Genomic DNA, 16591 nt, shown 5'->3' with positions numbered 1-16591 from the left:
CATTATTTTTATAGTCAGTAAAAGAAACATATTATTAAAAAAAGGATGGAACATATTTAGAGTTTTGACTTTATTTTACAAAGCTTAGACTAAACTCACTTCCCATTTTCTGTACTCTGGTATACACTCAGACCAATTTATAGGTTTTTACCATTTTTAGAGCTCACACTTTTCTGACTTTCCCATAGGGGGAATTATTCCTCTCTAAAGTCTTTCGTGATCTGCCTCTGTATGTAGAATCGACTGCTTTCTCCTTTGAGGCTTCTACTTGTCTGTGTCCTGCAAGTTTGTAAACCCTTTGAGGGCAGGAATTAGATACTTTCTTTGCATCCCCAATCCCTTGAAAGTTTCTGGCATATAGAAGGGATGTAATAAATCTTTAGTTAATGGAGAAAGAAAGATCTATACAGACTTATTATGAAGTTTTTCTGTATCTCTGGACATTTATAATATTTATTTTTAAAAATCTTGGCATAGGAGTAAACACGGAAGTACTAACTTCATTCCAGAACAGTTTTTGGATGACTTCATTGATCTTGTTATCTGGGGCCATGAACATGAGTGTAAAATAGCTCCAACCAAAAATGAACAACAGCTCTTTTACGTATCACAACCTGGAAGCTCAGTGGTCACTTCTCTTTCCCCAGGAGAAGCTGTAAAGAAGTGAGTAATTATTATAGTTTTTAAATCAATTTAAGAAAAATTTGCTATGATAGTCTAACCATCTCATAGGCTCAAGGTACTGATGATGCTGTTATTTATATGATAGATTTATTCATAAAGATTGATCATTCAATACAGTCTTACTGTTTGCCCAGATTTTAAGCTGTTTTCAACAGGAGAAGATCCCAATGGTATTAATGATTTTGCTGCTCATTAGGCCAATTCAAGGCTAATGTTTTTATTAATTAAATTTTAAGTTAGAGTGCTGTAGGAAAAATGATGTATGAATGGGTTTTATTTTGGGGAAGAAGAATGTTTAAGTTTTTTCCTGTGATACAACTTTAAGATTAAATTACTAAAAATACTTTTGAAGGGTGTGATTTTATAAATAATTTGTAGAAATTTAGAAATATGATAGTTTTGATGTGCATATTTTCCTGCGGAAGTTTGCAATGTGACTATGCTTTCATTCCTCTCCTCATTTCAGACACGTTGGTTTGCTGCGTATTAAAGGAAGGAAGATGAACATGCAGAAAATTCCTCTCCGCACAGTGCGGCAGTTTTTCATGGAGGATGTCGTTCTGGCTAAGCATCCAGACATTTTTAACCCCGATAATCCTAAAGTAACCCAAGCCATACAAAGCTTCTGCTTGGAGAAGGTAATTCTTGTAGATAAAGGTCAGTGAGATCTGCTTTAGTTGAGAGGTTATTTACCTTGAATTAAATACTTCAGTAGAGTAGAGGGAAGTCATTATATTGTTACGTTCTCGTGAAGCCTGTCAGGAACCACTGTTGTTTTATAAATGAGTTCAGTTGTATCAAATTTTTTTCTTTTCTTTTTTTTTTTAATAGGGACTTCCCTGGCAGTCCAGTGGTTAAGACTTTGCCTTCCAGGACAGGGGGAGTGGGTTCGATCCCTGGTCAGGGAGCTGAGATCTCACATACCTGGTGGCCAAAAAACCAAAAACATAGAACAGAAGCGATATTGTAGCAAATTCAATAAAGACTTTAAGGATGGTCCACATCAAAAAACAAAAACAAAAAAAAAAACTAACATCTTCCAGAGGGAGGAATGTTATGAATAGAAGAAACTTTGTTTAATGAAGCCCCTCTCCCAGATCCTTTCCTCCTTCTCAAAAACATATACGTAATCTTTTCTCTCTTTTTATCCTAATTTGATAATTTGTTCATTTTATTAATGAAAGCAGGCAGTGGCTTTGATTGGAGAATGGCAGCATGTTATGGTAGATGAGGAGAGCCTTAGCCTCTCTAATAATCTCCATTACGCTAATAATCTCTATCACACATCCCTTTCACCCTGAAATCTCCCTCCACATAAAATCTTAAAATGTGTGCTATGCACCTTGTCACTTCAGTGTAAGTCCCATACTTCCCACCATGCAGATTGCCATCCCTGAACCACTGCAGAAATTCTAGAGCCACTATGAAGTTGGGTAAATGCATTTAATAATATGGAACTTGACAGCTTAATAACATTAATTACTGACACTTATTCAGTTCTTACGCTGTGTAGGCTCTTCTGCTTTGCGTTTCATTCTTATAAAAATCATGATAATGATAATTATCACTGATATTCATTGGCGGCGTATATATTCTGAACACTGTTGACAACATTTTGCATTTAATCCACTGAATGATGCTATAGGTAGGTAGAGTCTACCATACACATTTTATAGAAAGAAGAGTTGAACCTTAGATAAAATAACTCACCCAGTGTCACAGCTTACTAGCAACATGTAACTCATATAACTGGAAAGTTTAAGAGTTTGCTGGTTTCAGAATGACTAGATCCAGAAACTCAAATTAAGACTGTAGTTTTCTCTGTTTCTGTGTCTAGTTCTGTGCCACCTAGTCTGATGGTTTCTGTCTTAAGCTTCGCTCTAAGGAAGGCATTTTCACGTGGTGGCCCACAGACTTACATTGTCCTTACAGCTGAAAGAATCCTTTTTTCCCAGTAGTTCCAAATAAACCCCTAGCATTGAGTTTCTCTGGACTGAGGTCATGTACTTGTCCCTGAACCCAATCTCTGAGGCCAGGGAGAAGGAAAATGAATGGATTTGTCTTGGCCTAGTCAGGGAGCCCAGAGTCTCTCAGTCTTGGCACAATTGACATTTTACTGGGTAACACTTTGTTGTGGGAGCTTGTTCTGTGCATGGTAGGATTTTTACAAGTCCTCTCTGACCTCAACCACTAGATGCCAGCCGGTAGTACCTCTTCCCCCTAGACATGACAATATCTTTATTTTGAGATTGAAGAAATGCTTGAAAATGCAGAACGGGAACGTCTGGGAAATTCTCGACAGCCAGAGAAGCCTCTTATACGACTGCGAGTAAGTCCTCTTTAGATAAATTCAACTTTATTGATTTTCAGAGGAGAGTGTTGTACAGTTTACATGGATATTTTGGGAAAAGTACCAAAGAGAGTACGTATACTAAAAAGAGCAGTCATCGTTGGTGGAAAAAATAATAAAGCAGCCAGGATTTGATTTAATCATAGTTTCGTTTTGATAGGTTTGGTTTTTTTTTCTCTTTATTTTTCTCTTTTTCTAAGTAGTCTATTGTATTTGATATGTTGGCTGTGCTCTCTGACTTCGTTTACTGTTCCCTTCTCTCCCTCCCTTCCAGACACTTGGCCTTCTTGTAATTCCTCAGATGCATCAGACATGCTCTCACCTCCTCCAGATCTGCTCAGATGTCACCTCAGTGGGCCCCAGCCTAATTAAGATTGCAACCCCCATACCCTCTCTCCAACACTCCTGATTTCACTTCCCTTCTCTACTTTTTCTTTTCTTTTCTTCCCACAGCACATCCTCCTAACCTACTACACCCAATTTATTTATTTTGGTTATTGTTTGTCCTTCGTTACAAAACTATCCGCTCTGTAGAAGCATGGAACTTTGTGAATCTTCTTAACTAATATATCCAAAGATCCCAGAACAGTTCCTGACACATAACACGTGCTTGATAAATATGTGGAAAGAATTGATAAGTATTTGACAGTATTAGAAAAGTCTTAAGAAATTGAAGTGTTTCCTGTGCCTATAAGCCTGCTTATCTTTTCTATCATGATACATACAAACAAATAACAACAGACTTTTTTTTTTGCCCCTCTGCCTTTCCCTTCTCCTAGCTCCTGCCCTTTCTGATTTTCTTTCAAAAAAATACATTGTCTATATTGCTCATGTAATACTCTCTTCCTCAATCCACTATAATCAAGGCTCTGACCCCACCATCTAAGGTGGAAAAGATGACCTTCAATTGTCAAATCCAGTAGATTTTTGTCATCTTACTGAATCACTCTTCGGCATTCTCTACTACGAATGATGTTTGTCCCTTCCTATCTTTCAGTTAGCCCTCTGTTCAGTCTAGGCATATGGTCACCTATAGAATGACAACTCCCAAATTTTTTTTTTTTTTTGCGGTACGCGGGCCTCTCACTGTTGTGGCCTCTCCCGTTGCGGAGCACAGGCTCTGGACGCGCAGGCTCAGCGGCCATGGCTCACGGGCCTAGCTGCTCCGTGGCATGTGGGATCTTCCCGGACCGGGGCACGAACCCATGTCCCCTGCATCGGCAGGCGGACTCTCAACCACTGCACCACCAGGGAAGCCCCCAAAAGAAGCCTTTCTTGACTTCCCTTCAGAGTCGTTGCTTCTTCCTTTGTGTCCTCAGTCTACTTTGTACATACTTCTTTTTTTTTTTTTTGAGTTTGCCAAGAAAGAGAATGGCTTTATTACATCTCCCTGTCAGAAGATGTAATAAAATGTTACATATACATATATATGTAATAATGTTTTATTACATTTTTTTTTAAAGTTTTTTTTTTTTGGCTGCACTGCACGGTGTACATACTCTTACAGCACCATCACATTCTGCTTGCAATTACTTCTTTACATAGTTTATCTTCCCAGTCAGCTTGTGAATTTCTTCACAGCCAAGCTGCTGTTTTACTTATGGTGGTACCCCTGGCCCTTACCCCTGGCCCTTACCCCTGGCCCTTAAAAGAGTGCCTATACATTGTGGACACTCAGTAAAGTTTGCTTAGTGAACGAGCTTTGCGACTTTTAGGAGCAGAAAATTACAAATAAAACTAGGCTGGAGTACAGTTGTTAAAAATGTCTGAAGAGTTTTGGGGAGGCCCAATAGCTTGAGCATTTGGCATTTTCTGTTTTAGAACATGGCAGCAGCTGTAGAGATGGTCTGGGTAACAGAAACATAGTTGCTTCGGGGGAACCACATAGTTCTCTTTATCAGGGCAGAAGGTCCCATGTTCCTCATCTGTGTCTGCCTGATACCATTAGAACCAACCAGACTTGAATTGAAAATTGGCATTCCTTTTTCTAAACACACTAAATTATTAATTCATTAAGGAAACAAAAGAACAAATATTTTCACGTAAGTAGTATTCCAGAAGTACATTGTGTTGGCTAGAGGACGCTTACTGATTCACTAATGCAGTGAACAAATGTATGTTGAGTACCTTCTTTCTGCATGCTGGTGGGCGGGGAGGAGGGCCACAGTGATGGTAAAGTAGACGAGGGTTACAGGAGGTGGAGGTGTGAGGAGAGACAATAAACAAATAGTGAATACATGAACAAACTCTTAGCTAGTGCTAAGTATGATGAAGAGGGTAAGTGGGGTGGAGGTTAGGAGTAATCTGGAAAGGCTGGTGACGTGGTACAATGCTGATTCCCAGAGCATACTTTGAGAACAGCTAGTTTAGGAGAACAATTATATCTCTTAGAAAGAGAGGTAGTATTTTTCTTTGTAAAGAGCTTGGTACCACCATAGACATCTTTAGAAAGAGCCTGCCTTGAGAGCAATTATTAGTTCTTTTATAAATAGAAACAGTCGGCCCTCTGTACCTGCACTTCTGCATCCACGGATATGGAGGGCTGGTTGAACTCCGCCATTTTACATAAGGGACTTGAGCATCCACAGATTTTGGTGTTCTTAGGGATCCTGGAACCAATCCCCCGTGAATACCGAGGGATGACTGTACTGTGTTTTGAAGGAAGGTGATCATTTCTCAAAGCTCACAGACTAGCTTCTTTTCTTCCATGGATTTTCCCAGCATTTATTTTTGTCTAGTGTAAAAGCTTATCCCTACATGATAGACCAATTAACAAATGCACCTAGGGCCAGCATTTTGTTTTGGTAGAGAATCTCCTTCTGTTTTAAAAGTTTAAAAAAAATTGTTTAGAAATTTCACATCCTTTTCAGATGATATTCAGATGATTTTATCATGGGGAGATGTAATTTTCTGACATTGTGGAATTCTTACTGTATCTTGATTCCATCAAACAATGTTCTGCCTAAGTGTAAACCTTTGAAGTTTTATTTTCTCAGTAGAATAAATGGTATAACATTATCATGATCTTTAAAATGAATTGTGGAACATTAACATATTAACTTAAAAGTATTACACATAAACATGAATACTGAAATTGGTGATCTGTTTTTTCCTAGCCTTCATAGCTTATTCTGTATTTCCAGGTGGACTATAGTGGAGGCTTTGAACCATTCAGTGTTCTTCGCTTTAGCCAGAAATTTGTGGACCGGGTAGCTAATCCAAAAGATGTTATCCATTTTTTCAGGCGTAGAGAACAAAAGGAAGACACGGGTAAGCTAGTTATCTTTACAAATTAAAAAATGCTCTTATAGGCTTCACATAAATCAATCTCTAGTAAAAGTATAAAACAATAATGGAACATGTTTTATTATGATTCTTTCTAATATCTCAGACAAATAAACTGATAATTGGAATAATTAAATCTCTTCTAAAAATTAGATAGAAATCATTTGTAAACTTGTGGATATCAATAAAGAAATGAAGCCTTTCGTAGTTTATTTAAAACGTGCTGCTGATTAACAACATACTTTAGAGATAAAGTGTTTAAATATCTACTATTTACTATACATTATTAATGTTCAGAGAACATACTCTCAAATTTTGCAGGGCTAAATATTTCAGCTTTACAGTGTACAGTGATTTAAGAAGACTCTAGTCTTTTGAAATAAGAGGTGTCCCAGAATGTTAAAAAGATATGTACTTAAGGGCTTAAGTTTGATGTTTCTATTGATCAGATAATTAATTTCCAATTAAAGTTCATAAAAACGAATTGCCCTTATTTTAGCATTTATCAAAAACAGGTCATCTGACTGAAACAGTGCTTCTTCTTAAGAAGTATTGGTCCTTTTAAATACAGAGGCTCATCTCCTTAGAGCTATCGAGTCAGAATTTTCATAGAAAAATATGGCCCTTGTTTACATGTACGCTACCTTGATTTTTATTAACCCCGATTTAATGAGCTTCTGTTTTTCATAGTGAAATTGTGATCACAATGGTGTATGCTGTTAATTCAGCCTGAAACAGTCATCTGGCTATTTAAATGGAGCTCATAGAATACTGTTTTAGGGGGGGAAAATCCATATCAGAGAATGGTATTTTTATGCTATGAATTTTAGCTAGTTACTTACTGATGGTGATTTACTTTAATTGTCCATCCTTATCAATTCCTTGAATTTTTGGGGTGTAGCATTTGTGAGAATGTGGAGTATAGAACCTAGTACTTTATGTTACTTAAGTTTCATCCATTGTCAGTTTTGTTCTCATGATCCCTTTTTTGTTTAAACATTAATTGCTGAATGGAAACAGTGACCCTTTTGTATATCTTATCGAAAGCATGAAATTGTTTGTTGTTTTGGCCAGCTCTGCTACTTTAACTACATGTGTGACATCATGCAAATTACTTAATCTCTGATGTTTTGTTTTCTTGTCTACAAAATCAGGATAATAACGGTGCCTGCCTCACAGGATTGTTGTGAGGATTAGATGATATACTGTGTGTAAATGGTCTTAACATTGTGTCTGGCGTAGTAAAATATAGTAATCATATTTATGAAGCAATATTAATTCTCCTGTCTTGAAATTCAAAAAAGATTTCTATTCACTTGTCCTCACCACTTTGTAAGAGGCACACTGAACTTTGTGCCTCTTTACCCCCTAAGCCATTGCATAAACTTTTCCCTCTGCCTAAAATACTTTTTCTTTTTCCTTTTTTGCTTAGTAAGTCTTATTCATTCTGCAAGTCTTTTTTTTTTTACTTTATTTGTTTTTATTTTTGGCTGTGCCAGGTCTTAGTCATGGCACGTGGGGTCTTTGTTGCAGCATGCAGGATCTTCAGTTGCAGCATGCGGACTTCTTAGTTGCAGTGCAAGTCTGGAGTCAAATGATAACTGCGTTTGCTATCTGCATGTTATTTTCAGCCTTCTTTGAGAAGAATTAATTTATTTCTTCTGTGTGTGTCATATTTTCTGTTCTTACCTCTGTTGTAGCACTTACCATCTTGTATTGTAATCATTTGCTATTATGGGCGGCATCCTGTCATTTTATCATTGTGTTTTCCACACCAGGTCACACACGTGCTAGACAGTTAATATTCATTTCCCTGACAAAGGTTATGAGCAGAGCACCTACTGGACCCTAATGCTTTTTGACTTCTTGCCCAGTATTCTTTTTATTCCGTACCTGCTGTTTTTTGAGACAACCATCCTGCCTAGGAATGAAGCAAATGTGCTTTAAACCTACTTCCCATTTGTCTCACAGAATATTAAAAAGGTTTGTGTTTAATGGCCAAGATTTAATTAAATTAATAATTTTTGCTGTTTCATCAAGGACATTCTTATGTGAAACTGGCTTTTTGTTTTGTCTTGTTTTGAACTGTGAGTACAAAGTGATGACTCTCAGTAGAACTCAGAGACACTGCCTTGACTCATCCCAAGGAACCGGCAGTTTTACCCATGACTGCTTTTGTATCATCGGTGCAAATGTCAATATGGTGGAAGAGATAAATAACGTCTTAGTATTATTATGAAAGTACGTTTGACCTTAAGCCCCCTGAACCAGTATGGGGGACTCCCAGAGATCTGTGGACCACTCTGTGAGAATAGCTCCAAGAGACATACTACTTGGAGATTTGGAAAAGAAATACAGACTTTGGGGAAATGACTCTAGATATTAGCAAAAATGACATGTTTTTGCCTCAAAATTTACTGGGTTGAGCAAACTGACAGTTGATAAAGTTTGGCCATACCTCCTTCACTGACAGCAACCTTCAGTGAGTTTGGGCACTTTAACATTAAAAAAGAAACTGCTACTTTTTTTTTTTTCCATGGACTTCTTTTTTCTAGGAGAGGAGATCAACTTTGGGAAGTTCATCACAAAACCTTCAGAAGTAACAACTCTAAGGGTAGAAGATCTTGTGAAACAGTATTTTCAAACCGCAGAGAAGGTAATTTCTTAGTTACAGTTCTCAGTTTAGATAATGGCTATCTTATAATAACAGATTTTAATTTAAGATATGTGTAATTGATAGTTTAAACAAAATGAATCCTCAGAATGTCTCCATGAAGTAAGCAAGGTGACAGTTACATTCATTTATAGTTATTACGTATCAAGAAAAATAAGTGCTTAATTAATGTCAGTCATTAATATTGTTATTATTGTGTCTATTATTGTCAGTGTTGTTATCCTCTTTCTTTTTATCGCTACTACCTAAGTCTGAATCCAGGATTTAATTTTCTTGCATCTGGATGTAATTTCAGAGTTACTGGATGGTGAAGCTATTCTTATTTTTGTGGGTATATGCCACTTTGAGATCCTCTGGTTGTATTAGCTTCCTACAGCTACTGGAATAAATGTCCACACACTTAGTGGTTTAAAACAACACAGGTTTATTACCTTACAGTTTTGTAGGTCAGAAACCAGACACTGGTCTCACTGGACAAAAACTGAGGTGTTGTCAAGGCTGTGTTCCTTTCTGGAAGCTGTAGGGAAGATTCCATTTCCTCATCTCCTCCAGCTTCTGGAGGTACCCGTGTTTCTTAGCTCCGGGCCCCCTTCTTCCATCTTCAAAGCAAGCAACGCTGGATCTGTCTGGCCGTCATTTCCCCGGATACTTCTCTGTGACTCCCTTCTTCGGCCTCCCTCTTCTATTTTCAAGGATGCTTGTGATTGCACTGGGCCCACCTGGATAGTCCCTGATAATCTCCCAGTTTTGTAGCAGCTGGTTAGCAACCTTAATTCCATCTGTAACCTTAATTCTCCTTTGCCATGTACCATATTCACAGGTCCCAGAGATTAGGATGTGGACACCTTTAGGGGCCATTTTTCTGCCTACCACACTGGTTAACCTGCTCTCTTAGTCATCAGCTGCTATTTCTGGACTCTGTGTCCCAGCCTCTCAGGCCTCTGCATTTTCACAAGTCCTGTACTCTACCCCTGTTTCTTGTTTTTACTTTGCTTTTTCTGGCCCTTAATATTTATCAGTAGGCTTAATTACCATCCATTGATTTATTTTGCTTTGCTGTGTTTTCCCTCCAATAACTAGATGACTTTTTTGTCTTTTTCTCTGGTAAAATTATTCTGTAATTTTCCTTCCTTATACAGAATTGTTTTGTAAGGAAGATGCTGCATCCAGTGATTTATATGTCTCTTACAGAACGTGCAGCTCTCACTTCTAACAGAAAGGGGAATGGGTGAAGCAGTACAAGAATTTGTGGACAAGGAAGAAAAAGATGCCATAGAGGAATTAGTGAAATATCAGTTGGAAAAAACACAGCGGTTTCTTAAAGAACGTCATACTGATGCCCTAGAAGATAAAATCGATGAAGAGGTGAGTAACTAATTTGGGGTGGAAAATCTATTATTTAGATAGTCTCTCCTTAAGAGTAGCTCTAAGTTTCTTTCTGGTAAATCACTAACTTCACTGATTTGTTTAGTTTCCTCATCTATAAAATTGAGATCATAAAGTGAGGATTAAATTAGAAAATGTCTAATAAGTGTGTAGAACACAGTCTCAAATATGATTGATACCCAGTGAATGTTAGTTTTGTTGCCCATAGCTAGTATCTTCTCTTGAAGATCATGAAAGTGCTTTAAAATGAACCCCATAGGGTGAAAATGTCTGCTTATCTCAATTTTTTATTAAGTTTTGATTGAGATTTTGAATTTCATCTAGGAAATGCAGTCCCTCTGAGCATAAAAGCAGAGGAAAAGCTCTTTAGATTTGACTACATAAAATTTTTAAATGTTTGCATGTCAAATTGTCAAAAAACAAAATGAGAAGGTATCGACATGGAGAAAATATTTGTATGTGGGCAGAACAAAAGGTTAATATTCTTACTACATTAAAGGGCTCTTATGAATCTTAAGAAGAATATTAAACATTTCAATAGAATAATGAACAGAGGACCTGAATAGGTGGTTCACAAAAGAAATATAAATGGCTAATAGGCATATGAAACTGGTATTTAACCTAGGATAATCAAAGAAGCTCAAATTAAATGTATTTTTTATCTATCAAAGTGGCAACAATTTGAGAAAGATACTTAGTACTCTGCTGGTAGGAGTATCAGAGTTTGAACAGCTGCAGTGAAAAGCATTTTTGCCTTCTTAAGCATGTCAAGAAGCTTAAGATTTGTCCTTTAACTCAGCCCTGGGAGATTTTCCTAAGACAATAATGAGAGAGAGATTTAGAATGGGGAGTAATTTATGTCAGTGTTATCTGCAGTGGGGAAAAGTTGGAGATGTTTTGGTAAAATAAATGTTGGCACATACACAGTATGGAATACTATGCAGCTATTAAAAATTACACTTTTGAAGAACATGCAAAAGTATTTTCAGTGTTAAGTGGGAAAAGAATTCCAAAGTGGTAAAACTATACACAATGTGATCCCAGTTATTTTTATTTTATATGTGAGTGGGTGCGTGTATGCAAAGAATGGAAGAAGATATTCCAAACATTATCAGTGGTTATGTTCAGGTAGTGGGATTATAGGGGATCATTTCCAGTATTTTCCAAATTCCCTCTGAGCAGAAGAACACAATGTTGTGTTTAAAACTCATTCCCTTTTACTTTTGTGCTTTTAGTCATTTAACATGATTCTTTTAAAGCCTTATGGTGTCAACTAATGTACAACCAGTAATATTAAATGCCAGGTACTTTGACAGGGAAGGCAGATAATCCACACTCTAAAACTCCTTACTCTGTGGCTCTGGATGTGTTAGGTTCATAAATTCTTAGCATGGGTGGATTTGTCAGTCAAGTGCCGTAAATATAACATGACCATACCCCCTAAATGTAAAATGCAAAACTGCAAAACTCCTGGGAGATAACATAGGAGAAAACCTAGATGACCTTGTATATGGTGATGACTTTTTAGATTCAACATCAAAAGCACGATTCATGAAACAAGTAATTGATAAACTAGACTACATTGAAATTAAAAACGTTTGCTCTGCAAAAAATAACGTGAAGAGAATGAGAAGACACGCCACAGACTGGGAGAAGATAGTTGCAAAAGACAAATTTGATGAGGGATTATTATCTGAAATATACAAAAACTCTTAAAATTCAACAATAAGAAAATTTAATAATCCAATTAAAAAATGGGCAAAAGACCTCACCAGACCAAGGAAGGTAGTCAGTTGGCAACTAAGCATATGAAAAGATGTTCGACATCTTATGTCATTAGGGAAATGCAAATTAAAGCAAGGAGATATGCCACTACACACCTGTCAGAACGGCCAAATTCCAGAACACCGACAACACCACATGCTGGTGAGGATGTGCTGCGGCAGGAACTCTTAGATTGCGAGTGGGAATGCAAAACGGTGCAGTCACTTTGAAAGGCAGTTTGTCAGTTTCTTATAAAAGTAAACATACTCTTCCCATACTCTCCAGCAGTCGTGCTCCTAGGTATCTACCCGAAGGAGTTGAAAACTTATGTCTAAACAAAAACCTGCACATGATATTTATAGCAGCTTTATTCATAATTGCCAAAACTTGGAAGCAACAAAGATGTACTTCAGTAGGTAAGTGAATAAACTGTGAAACATCTAGACAAGGGAATATTATTCTGTGCTAAAAAGAAATGACCTATCAAGCCATTAAAAGACATGGAGGAACCTTAAGTGACTATTACCAACTGAAAGAAGCCAATCTGAAAAAGTAACTTAATGTATGATTCCTGCTATGTAACATTCTAGAAAAAGTAAAACTATGGACATAGTACAAAAATCACTGGTTGTCAGTGGTTGGGCAGGGATGGGATAAGGGGTTGAAAAGGTGGATTCACAGAGGATTTTTAGAACAGTAAAACTACTCTGTATCAAACTGTAATGGTGGGTTATACATGTATACATGTCATTATACATTTGTCCAAACTCATAGAATGTACATCACCAAGAGTGAACCTTAAGGAGTTTAGGTGATATGGAGTATGGAGTGTCAGTATCGGTTCATCGGTTATAACAACTGTACAGTTCTGGTGGGGGATGTTGATATTAATAGGGGAGGCTGTGCACGTATGGGACAGGGCTATGTGGGAAATCTCTGTGCCTTCCTTTTAATTCTGCTGTGAACCCAAGCTGCTCTAAAAAAGTAAATAAATAAAACAAACAAACCCTCCTTCCCACCCTCCACTCCCCAAAATGATCATCCACACCTGGAGTGACATCATGACTTTTGAGAGAGAGAGAGAGTGTGTGTGGGGGTGTGGGGGTTGTGTGTGTGTAGCATGGTGGCTAAGAGTATGGACTATAGACCAGATGACCTTACTCGCTATGGAACTGTCAGTGAAGTATTTAACCTCTCTGTGCCTCAGTTTCCTCATCTATGAAATGGGGATAATAGAACCTCATTCAAGGTTGTTGTGAGGATTAAAAGAATACATGTAAGCCCTCAGTACACTGACACATAATGCCTGCTCGGTATTTTTACTCTGATGCTCATTTCTCTTCTGTGAATGACTCAGTGCTTTTGATATATCACATGCTACCTCAAGCACTGTTACATGCTGTGCCGTCTTTTAAAAAAATATTATTCCTGTATTCTTCCCCTTCTACTGAATCTTAACAAACATGCTGCTGTTTCTTTCAACGAAACTCTGGAGCCTAGATCCTATTTCCCTTTCGCTGTTATTCTATTTCTTTTTTCCTCTTTTATAGCAGAATTGTGTCACAGAGTTTTCTGTATTTGCTGCCCAGATTCTTCGCCTTCATTTTTCTCTTAAATCCATCTATTCAGGGGTTTCGACCCCCTCTTTCCAGTGAATTTACTCTTGTCAAAGCACCAGTGACCTCCGGTGCTAAATCCATTGTCCATTCTCCATCTTAAATCTCACTTGACCTCTTCTTAAAACCTTTTTTCCATTGGCTTTTAGGGCTCCACACTCTTCTGGTTTTCTTCCCAGCTCATTGTCTGTGTATTCTCAGTCTCTGTTGATTCCTCTCACCTCTCCAGCCTCTTAAGTTGGAGTCTCCATATCTCAGTCCTTGGACCCCTTCTTCATCTACATATTCCTTTTGTATTCTCACCCAGCTTCCTGACTTTAAATACAGTCATCTGGTGATGACTTTTCAAAAGTCTAGCCCAAACCTCTCCTCTCAACTCAAGACTTATGTAGCCAACAACCTGCTAGACCTTCCACTCGGATGTTTAATAGACCTCTCCAACTTCCAACATTCCCAGTCTGAATTGCTGAACCTTAGCCCCTGCTCTACCTGTAGGGTTCTAGTGGAAGCACTATTCTTTCATTTGCTCAAGCGGTAAACCTTGAAGTTATCCTTGACTCCTCTTTTTCTGTCACCAATATCCTGTCTGGAAATCCTTTAACTCTACCTTCAGAATATATACAGAATGTGACTATTTCTCACCACCTTCATCTCTATCAGTGGTCCAAGGCCTGGCCATTTCTCACCTAGATTACTCCTGTTGCCTCCAAACTGGTCTCCTTGTTTCTGCCTGTGCTTTTCCTCCACACTCTGTTCTGTCCTCAGCTCAGCTGAGCTGTTGGTGATCCTAACATAGTTTAGATGAAGTCACTCCTGCCTAAAAACAAAAGTCCTTACAGTTGCTCCCAAGACCTTACTCAATGTGGTTTCTGTTACTTCTTCATCCTCATGTCTGCTCCAGCCCAGCGACCTCCTTGCTGTTTCTTAAACATACCATGCTTCTGCCCCAGTGCCTTTGCATATATTCTTTCCTTTGACTGGAATGATTTTCCCCAGTTATTTTCAAGGTTCATTCCCTACCTTTTAAAATCTTTGCTACCTTGCTTTGCTGCTTTCTCCGTGAGGCCTTTGATGATCATCCTGTAGCCTCTGTCCGCACTCTCTGTCCCTCTTCCTGCATTACTTTTCTCTGAGCACTTAACACCTTTTGCAAAGATTTCACAGGTTCACATATTTGAAAGGACTCATAAGACTCCACTGAACATACTCACTTAAAGTTTTTATTTAAAGGCAACTGATAACGGTACAGCAAGAGGAGTATAGGCAGGCAGTAGGGATCTGAGAGATACCAGGCGTCTGTTTCTCATGTCCTTATATGCACACAGCAAACCTGGGACAGGACACCAAGATCTGTGCAGAAGTTTCCAGGGAGTCTTTTACGCCTCTCTGGTCGCATAATCAAACCACGCTGTCTAACTGCTCATGCAGGTTGAAATCCATCAGTAAATAATTTGGCCCTGGGAATGCCAGAGGCTCCTCAGAGGTAAGGGTGGAGCTTTCTCAGTCTAGCTGTAAATTAACTTCATCCTATACACTTTCTAAAATACAACATAACTTTTTATTTTGTTTCTTATTTTGTAACACACACACACGCACACACTGATTGTAAGCTCCATGGAGGGCAGAGTTCTTGACCATTTTGTTCATTATTGTATTCTCAGTTCCTGCAATAGCACCTGGCACATAGCTTGGCTCAGGAAATATGTGCCGAGTAAATTATTAAATAAATGGAGTTTATTTCTAGCTATATAACTATATTATAAGACCTTTGTGAGCAGGAACCAGTAAAAAAGGAAGCTTTGTATCCTTCATGGCACCGGGACCAGGGTTGGCAGACAGCAAACATTTGGTGGTTGGCTGTTAGCAAAATGGATCTCCAGGGGCCCACCCACTTCAGATACCATTTCAGAGAGCCTCCTGGATGACTTGCAGCCAGGTGCCCAAGAATGATTTGAGCAGTGTAATAATTCAAGCCTATTAAAAGAGAGGTTTTTGTTTTTAGCTCTTTTACTGAACTATAACACCCATAGGACATTAGAATTTTCTCCTTTGCAGTCCGACAGGCTGTTTTTCAATGACTTGGAGCATTTGGTCAGCAGGTAATATATCATTTTGCTTAGGGCCAGTTTTCCTTAGAGTACATTTCTGAATTTTTAATGTAAGTCACTGGGGGAATATGACTTCTTTAATCTTTTGTGAAACAAAACTATACTTGAATTTCCGAATTTTACGTTGTAATGGAAAACATCAGTTAATCAGTTTTATATTTACATAACAGACATGTTTGTAACATTTTTGTGATTTATTCTGTTATAATCCAGGTACGTCGTTTCAGAGAAAGCAGACAGAAGAACGAAGAAGACGATGAAGTCCGAGAGGTAATTTTTCTGAAAATTCCTTTATTATATGTCAGCTTGTTAAATCAGAATAACTAGTAGGTTTATTTAGAGCAGTCAGTCCACAGGATCTCTTTTGGGTGGGTAGGACTGAGCAGGCGTTGGCTGAGGACCGCTGCCTTTGACTTATTCCAAATCGGCCTACGAGTATTCGGCTTGCTGATATTCTCTTTTTTTTCCCTTTTGCTCTTGTCGAAAACCTACTTAATTGCGCATGTGTGTATGTGGTGGGTGCAGGCATGGAGGGGAGGCGCAGGAATAGTAGCCCGAAGAGCTCTTTTTAATGAAAATAATTCCCAACTGCTATTATAAAATAATATAAAATTTAAACATAGAATTGCCACATGATGTAGTGATTCCACTTCTGAGTATTTACCAAAAAAAATTGAAAGCAGGGACTCGAACATGTATTTGTACACCAGTGTTCATAACATTA

General features: G+C 38.1%; 1 protein-coding gene across 1 annotated transcript in view; it reads left to right on the top strand.

Annotated features, from left to right (window-relative positions):
• MRE11 (MRE11 homolog, double strand break repair nuclease) overlaps positions 1–16591 on the top strand; it is a 65394-nt gene that overhangs the window by 23279 nt on the left and 25524 nt on the right. The window contains exons 8-14 of the mRNA XM_079929101.1: positions 478–663; positions 1151–1322; positions 2933–3013; positions 6178–6304; positions 8875–8975; positions 10185–10358; positions 16081–16137. Coding sequence (XP_079785227.1) covers positions 478–663; positions 1151–1322; positions 2933–3013; positions 6178–6304; positions 8875–8975; positions 10185–10358; positions 16081–16137 — 898 coding nt within the window. The remainder of the gene's footprint in view (positions 1–477; positions 664–1150; positions 1323–2932; positions 3014–6177; positions 6305–8874; positions 8976–10184; positions 10359–16080; positions 16138–16591) is intronic.

The sequence above is a fragment of the Stenella coeruleoalba genome, assembly GCF_951394435.1.
Source record: "Stenella coeruleoalba genome assembly, chromosome: 8".
Classification (NCBI taxonomy): domain Eukaryota; kingdom Metazoa; phylum Chordata; class Mammalia; order Artiodactyla; family Delphinidae; genus Stenella; species Stenella coeruleoalba.
The sequence above is the reverse complement of the archived record's forward strand: the minus strand, read 5'-3'. Positions and strand labels throughout refer to the sequence as shown.